The 12,230-nt window shown below is 48.8% G+C and overlaps 1 protein-coding gene across 2 annotated transcripts in view; it reads left to right on the forward strand.

Moving 5' to 3' along the window:
- NEK6 (NIMA related kinase 6) overlaps positions 1 to 12,230 on the forward strand; it is a 46,611-nt gene that overhangs the window by 4,369 nt on the left and 30,012 nt on the right. Inside the window, exon 1 of one of the 2 annotated variants that reach the window (XM_042830898.1) lies at positions 802 to 883. The exons of the other annotated variant lie outside the window; for it this stretch is intronic. Coding sequence (XP_042686832.1) covers positions 817 to 883 — 67 coding nt within the window. The 5' untranslated portion in view covers positions 802 to 816. Of the gene's footprint in view, positions 1 to 801; positions 884 to 12,230 lie in introns of those variants that run through there. 2 annotated transcript variants of the gene reach the window in all.

Below are 12,230 nucleotides of genomic sequence, written 5' to 3' on the forward strand. Positions count from 1 at the left end.
GGTGTTTTATTAGAATAACAGTGGTGTTGGCAGTCCTGTCCTTGTGTTGTTTGCACGACAGAATGGAGCGGTTCGGAAGCTGGAGGATGAGCAGCAGATGCCTGTTAGCATGGTTCAGGCCCGGCATGGAGGGCCCCTCCGTGTCTGCTGGAGCCATGGCCACCTGCTGAGAGCTGTGCTGGGGAAGTGGGGACCCCACAGCAGTGTTCTGGAAATGGGTTTGTGCACAGAGCTGTGCAGCTTGGTGTTGGGATCAGAGGTTGGGGTCGTCTGGCGTCCTGCTGTATTTCTGTATGTGCTGTATCAGCTATGGGGCGCTGTGGGCGTTACAGCACAGCCCAGATGAGATACAGGAGATGGTGAGATTGCACTTTTATTTTCTTGTTTTCTTACCTGCAAAAGCAGTGGCTGCTGCTGTATGGCTTTTCCCTTTATGACTGTTCCTTTGCCATTGGTTTGTTTTCATTTTTGGACTGTTGGCGGTGGACCACAGCCCCACAGCACTCGCTGTGCTCCTGCAGTGGCTGACGTGGCCCTCAGCCACGGGCTCCATGTGGGCTGTGTGGGGCTCAGCACTGCTCCGTTTGGGGCAGTGGGAAATGCTCTGTGGGGTGGATAGAGTCCTGAGCCCACACTGACCGAGGAGCCGGCGCCGTGCAGATGCTCTGTGGGCACTGTGCGTGTGGGGAGGGCCTCAGCAGTGGGGAACACGTGTTCCTGGTTCACTGCTCCGTGTTCTCCCTTACTTTGGAGAGTACTTTGTCCTTAACCTGGTGCTGTTTGCTGCCTGCCTGGAAGTTAGTATTGCTGTAGGTGATGCAGCAGCAGCTGGGAAGTGCTGGCCTGCAGGCGGATGCTTCGCAGGAAACTCAGCACCACTCCTGTAAGGAACTTCAGGTGTAGTCTCGGTTGTGTCCTTCCCCCGTGGACAATTCTCTGCCATCCTGAAAAGCGGTGGTTTTGTCATCGTTGGGATGTCTTGTGTTTCCTGCGTAGAAATGCTGTGGGTGTCAGTACTATTGTGGAGACCTTGTGGTGGGTTCTGGTATGTGTGGCTGTTATTGCAGGCAGGAGATGGGGAGAAAAAGCCGTCGGTATTGCAGCGTTCCTTTTCCCTCAGGGGGAGGAACTTGTACTGAAATAGATATTAGCAAATGTGGGCACCAGAAGTCCCCTTTTCCTTCACGATACTGCTGTTTTTGTCCTCGTGTGCTGTCGGTATTTAATTAGATCATCTATCAAACAGCTGCTCAAAACGCGAATCTTAAAAATGCTCAACTAGGACAACAGCAGCAGGAGAGCGTTGGAAAAGTCCCCCGGCGCTGCGGGTCTGTGTCAGAGCAGCCACGTAAGTCAGAGCGGTGTGCGGCTGTGTGTTACCCTTTAGTCAGTCGGGAAATCCAAGTGGTGACTTTCAGCTGTCACTATATTAAGAACCAGCGCTGCCTTTCGTGGCAGTCTGTATATACTGGAGTCGGTGCTATGTAGTAAATATTCTTGCTGTGTTTTCATAATCATTCTACTTAGAGTAAGTGCTTCTTGGGTGGGTATTACAAATCTGTTAATCTTTATGGTATTTATGGGGTAATTTTTAACTCTCCTGAGCTCCTTACTTCCTTACAGGTCAATTACTCAATTTATAACGTTATGTCAGGCGTAAGAACTTCACCGTCCAAAGGGTAAACAGTGCTGGGTACAGTTCTTTACCTGTGTTTGCTCTTGGTTTTTTGTGTGCAGTGGAATGCAATAACTTACAGTGTGACCTGTTTATTGGGATTTCTTTTACTCTCCCTGGTTTGTACTTTAAAGTGGCTGTGATGACTTATTTTAGCTTTTGTGCTTCATTGCTAATGGAGGGAGCGGGGAAAACTTGCCGCAGCCCTCTCTGAAGAACTCACTGTTAATCACATGGCAGCTACTTCAGCCAAAACTGCTGCAAACAGTGCTTAGGTATTTTCGGTCGGGCACTGCTGTAACTGATGACTGTAAGTCAAACACTGCCGTGCCTGGCAGCACACAGCTCTCTGGGGGAGGCCTTGGCCCCGTGAGATGGGCGCTGACCCCAGCCTGTTCTCACTGCAGCTGTCGGTTTTAAAGTGGAAATCTGTTCAAGTCGGCAGGGTTTTGGTGGCCTGTGACAATGAGGCGATATCTCTGCAGTGTCCCCAGGGCACGTCCTGCTGGGAGCCGGCCCTGTGGTGTGCTGGGGCAGAGGGGTGTGCTGTGGTGGAGATCGCTGGTGGCTTGGAAACCCTTCTGGGGACATCGCCGATGGCTTGTGCCGCAACCAGCTCTCGTGGAAGTTGAAGGGTGGCAGATTTCTGGCAGGTGGTGGGTTGGTCGGCTGGAAATGCTGAGCAGTGTCATATGGAGTTTCCTCCTCCTGCTACCTTTGTAACTGACGTGCAGTCTGCTGTGTTTTCTTTCATGCTTTTCTGTTCTGTATGTATAAGATGAATCTTCTGCTGCAGAAGCAGGTTTCAGTGTCTGTGATGGCTCTGTGAGGATCTAATGAATCCCCTCAGGAACCTGTCTTCCGGTTGTGCTTTTCTTTCTTCCCAGAGGTAAACCACAAGATCTCTAGCACTTTGGGTATAGCAGTGTTGTTTTCAAAGATTTGGCCAGGTGTTTCTTTCTGGAGTTGGTTGTGTTTTGCAAGCGCATCACAATGGCATTCTCTGTAACCCTTTCTTTTTCCTCCAGTAATGCCCATAATACTGTTTGCTTATGGGTTAAAAAAGAAAGGGTAATAAAGGAAACAAAGTTTGTTTTCAGAATAGGAAGGTGTTTATGGCTGGGGTGTGGGGTCTTGGGGGCATCCCTGGGGCTGGGCTGTGGGGAGGTGGGGCAGCTGGAAGATATGTGAGGAAGGCAGGCCTGGGTTGGCACGTGTGTCTGAGTGACCTGTGTGCTTGTAAGAAGCAAGGTTCAAAGTGAGCCACGGATCCTTGCTCTCATCAGGCTTTGGCACGGTTGCCTGTTGTCTTTCCTCTTGTTCATCTGAGGCTGGGGACAGCTGAGTGCCAGCTTGCTCCTTTTATTGCTGACACAGGTAGCGCTAATGAGTTTGATAATAGCAGCTAGATGATGTGGAATATATTTTTCCTTTGGAGACTGTCTCCAATTTGTTACACAGAACCTTATTAAAATTTCTGTTTACTCTGAAGTCATCCAGCAGCAGGCACAACCTGGGTAGCTTTTGTTTGTGCATCCAGTCCATGGCATTCCAGACTCAGTTGCCTTTGCCCATGGCTTTCCCTTCGCACTGTTCTGCAGAGCGGACTGCTGCTGCTCTCAGGCCTGTGGCTGAGCGCTCTGCTGAGCGCACATGGCCGCTCTCTTCCTCATAGGGCAGCTTCACTTTGCCAGCAGCATTTGGGCTAGACTGCAAACTCTTGAAGGAGTGAGTCACTGCGAGCCGTGGCAGAGAAGGCTCCTTGTTGCCTCCTGTGCCGCAGAGGTTGGTTGACCTCCAAAGAGTGGTACAGCTCTGCCTCCTCTCCGCTGTGTTCCCAGTGCTGGGACTTCACATTCGCTCTGTGTCCTGTTTGATCTGAGGCCGTTTATGTCTGCTCACCTGTGGCTCTGACTTCCGACACCCTCTGAAAAAAAAAAAAAAAAAAAAAAAAAAACCCTCTCAGAATACTTCCTCTTCCTGAAGTGTCAGGTGTGTCATCTCTCCTACGTGAGCTCTGTGCTGGCTGCAGATGCATTTGTTTAACCTCAATTCAGCTCCATTGATTTATGAAGTCCTCTTGCAAGCGCTGTGTTGCAGGACTGAAAAATCACTTGTTCGCGAGGCTGTGCTTCATGAGTGAGCTGAGTGGGCTAATCAAGTTAATTAGAAACCCCATTAAGGTTTAGGAGCAGTGAGAACACCAGCTTTTCTGATCTGCCATGTCTAAAGCTAGCTGGAATTATTGCTCAGGCTGCACACTGAAATTCTGGCTCTTGTGTAATGTGTCTGACCTAACTTTGTGGTTTGAAAACTGTGTATGTAATATGTTGTTTTCTGTTTGGTTCTACAACAAAACGAAGCTGGGTTTAAGACAGAGCAGTAGTGTTGCTGTCACTCTGTCTATGAGCCGTGAACAGCAGTTCTGAGCTGCAGGCAGCTGGGAGCTGTTGTCTGTGGGCAGCAGCTTCAGTCTCTGGATGCAGCTAGGACTGCTGCTGGGAGCCATGGCCTTGTTGGAGGCCCTCGGCGTGTCTGTGTGCACTTAAAATTCCTTAGAGTGGTTTTAATTTGTATAGGAGATGTAATAAAGGCTTTGGATGTGTTATAGGAATACCTGAAAGTATGACTGCACAATGGAACTTCTTGTGCGAATGCCTTACACAGGCTGGTACTTGTGCTCTGGGAAGTACAGAGGGTTGTGCCTGTGCAGCAGCTCTGTTTTTCACGGCTCTGGACAGAAGGCTTCCTGGCATTGGGAAAAGCCCCGGCCCCTCCTGGTCCCCATCCACTGCTTGTGAGAAACAGCTGCAGGTGTGAGGTGGGGAAAGGAGGGGATCGTGGCAGTGTGTGATGGAAGCACATGGAGGATGGGTCTGAGTTTACCTGCACTTACTTGGTTTAAGCGATCCACTGGCATTGCTGGGCTCATGCTCCAGCGTTGGTGCTTATTAACATAGCACAGTCATTATGCACAGAGCGGAAGGTGGCACTGAATGGTTTCTGTGTTGCACAGAGCTTGTGCGTTCAGTTATGATTTTCTCAAAAGGTTGATTCCCAGCTTCTCATCAGAACATTCTGTGCAGGCCTCTGCAGCAAGAAAAATTGGACCCAATTTAAATAGACAGTCTTGTGAATCCTGAAAGAATTTGGGCATTTAGCCCAGGAAAGGGAGAGTTCTCTGCAAGAACTTAATTAACCCTGTCTGTCAGCAAAATAAGGAATCAAAGTAGCTGTGCAGACTTCCTGAAGAACAGATCTTCTTGTTCTGCCCCACAGCCGCGATGTGCAGCGCTGATCCGGGAGCTGTGTCTGCAGGAGAGGCGGTGGACGTGCCTGGGGAGATGAAGCCAAGAGCAGCGTTAGACATAGAGCAGGTGCTGTCAGTTCCAGATCCTCAGGAATGTGTAGGGAAAGACAGTGTTTTACTAATAGAGATGCTAATACAGTTGTCCTTATCATATTTAGTGGACAAAGGATCCAAACCTGTTTCTAATGTGGCTGTTTTTGCAAGTAGAGAAATGTTAAACCTGTTTACTATGGGAAGAGTTTCTGCTTCCGTTTGGCTGCTCCTGCAAGGTCCGGATGCTGGGAAGCTCCTGCAGCATCTGGCTGTGTGTCTGCTTCACGCAGGCTTTACGAGGTGGCTTTGAAGTTGCCTTTGGATTTGAATGGTATCACAGATCGGCTGTGCTGCGTGGTACTCAGCATCATTTCCTGTGACTTTTGATTAGGAGAAATGTAAATACTTCAAGCTGTTGTCCTGACGTTTTGAAGTTGGATGTGCATATATAAAAAACGTCCCCTGGGTTCCTTTTCCCTGCATGAGAGCCAGGTGTGCTGGCTGCAAGGGCTGTGGTGCAGAGCACCCCTCATGGCCACGCATGAGGTTACTGCAGGCAGGAGGAGAGATGTGGCAGTGTCTGGCACATCTAATCTTTCCTTCTTCGGAATTGAATGAGTTCTGAGGAGGATAGCGTAAATGTTCTTAAATAATTTGGCTTCAGGCTTGAAAGTTCTATTGCATTACAAGTTAGAAGATAAGCATGTTGCTGCATGCTTAGTAAGCAACACAGTAAAATTCCAGGTAGTTTGAGTATGTGTTTGTTTTCAGCATGTTTCGTTAATGCTAGTAGTGGCCTGCGAGGTCTGTCTCTGCTGTTTTAAAGACTGTGAAAATGAATCAGAATCACAGAATGGCCTGGGTTGAAAATGACCTGCAAGATCATCTGGTTTCAACCCCCTGCTGTGTGCAGGTCGCCAACCAACCAGGCTGCCCAGAGCCGCATCCAGCCTGGCCTTGAACATCTCCAGGGATGGGGCATCCACAGCCTCCTTGGGCAACCCAGTGCTTTCAGAGGCTCAGAATTGCACGTAGAAGAGTAGGAATTAAGGAGCCTTGGCTTCTTGTCTGAATTTTATGCATATGTGAGTGCTGGCTGGAAAAAACACAGCCCACTCTTGCTGGTCAGTATTTGCTCTATTACTTGTCTTCAGAATAACTGTTTTTCGCTTCAAATGCAGCTGAATGCTGTCCATACTCAATTTTGTATGTGAGTATGTATTGATTATATCTGCCTACAGTAGGAATAGTGTACACAGAGATGTGCAGGTGGCGGCACAGTAGGAAGTTCTGTGCAGGGAAGGAAGCAGTAGGACTGGTGGAGAAGAGCATTTGTCTCATTGTCACCGTGGCTCCTTATTCATAGCCATACATCACTGAGTACCTCTGGCATGGGTTTCATGGGAGCCCTGTGAAACCGTCCCTTGTAATGAATGGATGGAGCTAAGTAGTGTTTAAAATGTGTTCAGAAGACTTCTAAAAACAATTTTATCTTCTGATTTGGGGCTGAGTTCTAAGGAGGTGATTTCACAGAGTGTTTAAAGAAAAACACCACACAACCAAAAAAAATAGCACTAACAGCAAAAATCTCACATTAAACCTGTTGTGTGCCACAAGAAGGGGATTTGCAGGAAAACAGTGAAACAGCAGCAAGGATCAAATAGAAGGGAGAAATGAAATTGTTCAGTGTGTTTGGAGCCGCGGGGGACAGCACACAGAGCTCAGGCACATCAGAGCCTTTTAAGCTGGAGGGTGCTGCTGCATTGAGGAGCTGCGTGAAGGGAGGCAGGATGGATATGTGGGAGATGCTGAACCAAAACTGGAAGCAAGCTGGTAGCTGCCTGCCTGCTTGGTGGTGGGAGCTGATGAAGGTAAGGGCACGAAAACCCTTCTGTCAGACCTGTCAGCTCAAGTACCCTCTTTAGGTGTATGTATAGATGGAAGGAGGGGAATGCTGATGCAGAGAATGCTTGGAGAATACTTCCAAGTTGCACTACAGATTTGTCCCTGAACTAGACTGGAGAGTACTTGAAAAGATGATGTTGCCACAAATGGGAATAAGTTTCGGGTAGCTTAAAGTTTGTTGACTTAATGTCATTTTGCTTCTGGGTATGGAGCAGTGAATTACAGTGTCTGTCACAGCATTTATTTAACGAATATCAGTTGTTGACATGAAGCTGTAGGGCTTCTCAGCCATTTTGCTGCAGCATTCTTGGTGGGTTTAGGGCGTTCAGGAGGCAAGCACCCTGTTACTGCCTGCTAAGGCTGTGCAAACTAGGATCTCAACATTTCATTCTTGGAGGTCGTTTCCACAGTTGGAACGTTTGTAACTTGCATCCATGTGAGTTGGATGAAGATAACCTTCTGAAAGGCTTCAAAAACATCATCTGTTAAATGTCATTCACATGAACTTTGATTAAAAAAAAATGCAGCACAGTGTCCTTAGGACTTAAAACTATTGACAGTTTTAGTTTGAAGCACAACTAATAGTTGTGTCTGGTGGCTGATGCTTAGTTACTCACAGCACCAGAGCCAGGCTCTGCCATTTGAAGCTTCCCTGGTTCCACAGATGGAGAAAGCCAATTTCTGCCTGCTGTGGTTCGTCCTTCAGAGCTTACTTCATTCCGAGTGAATAGCATTTTATTAGATAGGATATTAGCCCTTTGGTCATGGATGGCATTACTAAACCTAATCTAAAGTTGCATAACTGGGTGATATTAATATTGTTTTTAAGAGTTTGTTCACGCTTCCATGTGTTTTATGCTTTCCCAGGCTCTGCAGGTGTGCTGTATTCATGCTCTGTTACATTTGCTGCTGTGTATGTAGATACAGTTTCCTCTTCATGCAGAGCCTAAGATTCTGACTCTCCTGGCTGATGGCACATCCGCATTTGTGCAGCATTTGTGCCTCAATCCTCTCAGTGCAGCCTGGACAGGCGGTAGGACAGCAGCCGTCCGTGGGGCGCTCCTTCCCAAGTCCTCCCCATGCAGTACTGCTTCACTGCCCCATGCATTTCAGTGGTATTCCTTGTGTTTTTTCCTTCAATGCTTGTATTTACAGGGGCTTTTTTCCAGTGTTGGCAGGTGTGTATTTCACGTTAGCACGAGGGGTTTTTGGATGTTAGACTGCTATTTGCTTATGGTAATTTCCAGTCATCATAAGGTGACTGAGAGAGATGAGCCGGAGAGGAAAAAAATTGTCAAGCATTTACAGTAAATACTCCCTGCTTTTGGAAACGCTGTCAGAAGTTTAATTGTTGGGTTCAAGTGAGTTTGTCACACGCCAGACAGAAGCAGTCTGCTGCGAGGAGCGGGTCGTGCCCTCCCACCAGGCAAAAGGGAGAGTGCGAAGCGGGGCTTTGCAGGGCTGCGTCACCTGGCGCTGCAGAAGGGATGGGGCAGGCGGCTGAACCCAGCCTGTAATGAGGTTCTGCACGGCGTGCATGGCTGCGCTTGCTTTGCCAAAGCTCTTCAGTATGATGGATGAGATTTAAAGGTTGATCTGCCTAAATTGCAATGAGAATACTAACGACTGAGATATTTCTGTTGTGAACTATTCCTACCAGACATCACAGCCGTGACAGAAATGGTGTAAGATAATGGACAATAAAAGTCACTCGGAAATAATACTCTCTCAGGACTGGGCTGCCTTCAGTACAGCACGTACCCTGAACTGCAGCGATAATGTAATCATGAGCCAAGATCATCATTTAAATATATAGGTAATCTCATACAGCATCCTGACAGATTTATTTTACGAGCAGGCAAGAGAAAGAATGTTATTGGGCAGTGGAGAGGAGGAAGCGCTGCTGGTGCGGCTGTGCTGGTGGGACAGCAAACCCTGCAGCTCTGCCCCCAGGGACCCGGAACCCACAGCCAGGCCTGCCCTGCAGCGTGGGCCCTGCCTTCCTGCCCCTGCGGGGGTTGGGGCAGCAGCCTCTGGGCTGTGGTTTAATGCCCACGGGTGGCTGGGATGATGCGAGGACATGTGTCTGATTGTGCTTTACACTGGGTATCCAAATAGAGCTGTGTGGGGACTGGGAGAGGGAGGTGTGGGGAAGCAGCTGAGTGGAAAAGCACGTACATATGTACGTAGCTGTGTACATCTGTCATGATACTGGTGGGCGTTGCAGCAGGTCGGAGGTGCACACAGCCCCGGGACATCCCAAGAAGGGTGCAGCTCTGTTGGGAGAAGCAAAGCAGCTCTCAGCTCAGGTACATTTTCTCGAAGATGAATTTGTTGCAGGTTGGGTTCTGGTCCAGCTGGGAGCCTTTCTCTTCCTTCCGTTGTTGTCAGAAGCTGTTTGTTCCCAGTGCTTCAGGTGCAGACAGACTGTCCCCACCATTGACATCTCTGCAAATATTGACACAGGGCGCACATTCAGCAGTGTAGGACCTGCCCCTTTGTGGTCACAATGCGTTGCACAGCTAGTGCCAGTATTTCAGCAGCGGGGAATTCTGGTGTGTTTTGTGTTGACAAGAGTTCCCTCTGGTTTTGGTACTGTTGTGTTGGCAAAAAAGGAAGCATTCCCGCTTCTGGAAAGGATCTTGTCATTGAAGAAATAAACTAGATCACATGAAACCCAGAGCCGAGGTATAAACAACTATTTTCCTCAAGAGAAGAGGCTGCTAAAATCTCGCTGTTCCTTTTTTAACCTCCTTCCAACCTTTCAAAAAATAACAGGGACACCTCATCACCAGCCGATAGCAGCCTGGGTTGCAGTGTTGTTGCACGCTGTCTCCTGGCTGCAGGTAACTGCTCACAGCTGGGACCTGTGCACTCCCTGGGCCTTGTGCTTTCCTTGGGGAAGTCATCCAGCTCCATGGCTTTTGGTATGCTGTGCCTCCTTCAAGTACTTGTATGAGTTGCAAGGAAATGTGTCGTGCTAATTGTTGGAATCCACGGGATAACTGAATGCACAGGTTGTGTGACATGGCTCTCCAAAAGGATTGTGCCGTGCGCTGCATGCACGTCTTTGGACGTCACAAAGGGCCCTGCGCTGCCGACCTCGCGAGGATCCCAGCCACCTCCACATGCTGCCAGCTGCCCAGAATAGCCGGGCTGCTGCTCGGGAGGACACGCTGTCCCGTAGGTGTCAGCGGGCTGCTGTCATGTGAGCTGTGTGTATCTCTTTTCAGAGCTGATATTTGGTTCTTACTGCTTCCTTTGCTTCCAGCTGCAGCGCCTTAAACAAACAGTGATCAAACCCAGACTCTCCAGCTGATGAATTTGTGCTGCCATGAGATGCTGACTGCCTTTCCTTGGCTCAGCCCTCGCAGTGACACTGTCTGGAGTTTCCCATGGCAGCTGGAAAGTTTGGGCTCCCCAGGAACGCCCCGGATGTGTGTCAGATCAGCTGGTGGTTCCTCACATTCGGAAGTGTCCACCTGCACTCTTTGAGCTCCAGTCCCATCCTGAGGCAGGACACAGATCCCACGTTGGGTCAGTGTGAGGCTGCGATGCTTCCTGCCATGGCATGGACGTGCCTTTTGGTTTTGAGACTGCAAATTCCTGAATCCCTTTAGAGATGGGTGATGAGAAGGGCAGCTGCCCGAGCTCCAGGTGCACTGCAGCATTCTCTGCCTACAGCCTCAGATGAGAAAGAGCTGCATGTTGCATTCTGCCTTTAAGGAAATGACATTTCTTAAAATAACTAATAATAAAATAATTAAGATAGTTCTGGCAGTGTAACAGAGTAGCAGTTTCATAGGACATTTTAATATTGATATTGAGACACGTTTTTCATTTTTAAGTATTCACCTTTGCTGCTAATAAATCATCAGATACCTGAAACTAAAGGAAAACTAAAGTTGGACTTCACTGTGCTGATAGCAGCCATCCTGCTTGCAGCAGAGCTGCAGAGCACTGCCTTGAGAAGCGCTTTTCCCCAAGGGCAGCTCCTGCAGCAGCTGTCCCTGCGGCCATGTGCGTCTGTTTGCTGCAGCTCACAGGAGCTGCTGCTGGCCGGGTCTGGCACGGCTACTTCAGGCACTGGTGACAACTGTGAGAAGAGCTGAGCCTGACTTGCTGCAGAAATTCTTCTGCATCGTATTTTCTCTCTCCCCGTTCACCCCCCTCCCCCAAATATTTAAAATACCTTTGCATTTTAAATTAAGAATTAGTCATTGCTCAGATGCCAGGCGTGCACTATTAATACACTAATGAGATCAGGTTGTGCTCTTGCTGAGTGAATGCTTGCCAAAACTCTTCAAACAAAGTTCTGAAAATGCTGGAGCTGCTGTTAAACATTGCCTTGTCAGTGCTAGGGACAGCAGCAATGCAGCTCTAAAATGGATCTCCCCCAGAACGTGTGTGGATGATGAATATTTAGCTAGGAATAGCATTCCTTAGTCACACAGAAAATCTAGAGCTTCCTATTGGATGGGAAAGGAGACCAGCGTGGTTACTGTGCATGTGCTGTATATGTGGGGAGTGCATTTCTTGGCTGTGTTGCTCCCAGGCCGGCTCCTCTCACTGCTGCAGGAGCAGCACAGTGCACACTGAAAGTGCCCCTGCATAGCAGGGAGCCCAGCCAGGCTGCGTCCCGGGGTGGGCTTGGGTTGGGTGGCACCGAAGGCTTTGTTCTCTGAAGCAGCACTGCCCATTGAGGTCACAGTGCCACATGGCATCAAAACCTGCAGCTGCACTGGAGCTGGTTGTGGCATCCTTCTTGAACCTCCCATCCAAGCGCTTGTCTGTTCCTGTTACCTGCAGGCTTCTGCTCTCTTTTATGATACAGCTCAAAATACACACGGTGTTGTCTTGCTGAGGAATAACTTGCTCTGATGGAGGTGCAGGATGCGATGCCGGGGGGTTTGTGTGAGGTGCTGGATTTCACAGCTCTCTGCTGTGCTGTGTGCAGCATGAATGAGGTTACGTTTCAATTTGTGTCGTGACTCTGAACTCCACAAATGAGATCTTTGTGCTTAAAATGGAGAGGCTGCTGGATTGGTCTCCATCAGGTATGAAGGGTGATGTCAGAGTGAAGTTGGTGAAACGGTTTTTTTGCCGAGATGCCTCCTCACTGTTGATGAGCTTACTTTAAGATCTTCGCCTGATAGTTTTGGGGGATTCTTTTCTCCCTGCTGTGGCCTTTTGCTGGGTAATGTGGCTGTAATGCAGAGCAGAGGCTCCAGTTCCCATGTCCTCAGCAGTGGCCTTCTCACGCTTTCAGATGTGGGTTTATGGAGCGTGCACTTGTGCTCGAGCACT

This window comes from Centrocercus urophasianus, unplaced genomic scaffold (assembly GCF_019232065.1).
Source record: "Centrocercus urophasianus isolate 14NV4802_14NV808 unplaced genomic scaffold, USGS_Curo_1.0 seq_34, whole genome shotgun sequence".
NCBI lineage: Eukaryota > Metazoa > Chordata > Aves > Galliformes > Phasianidae > Centrocercus > Centrocercus urophasianus.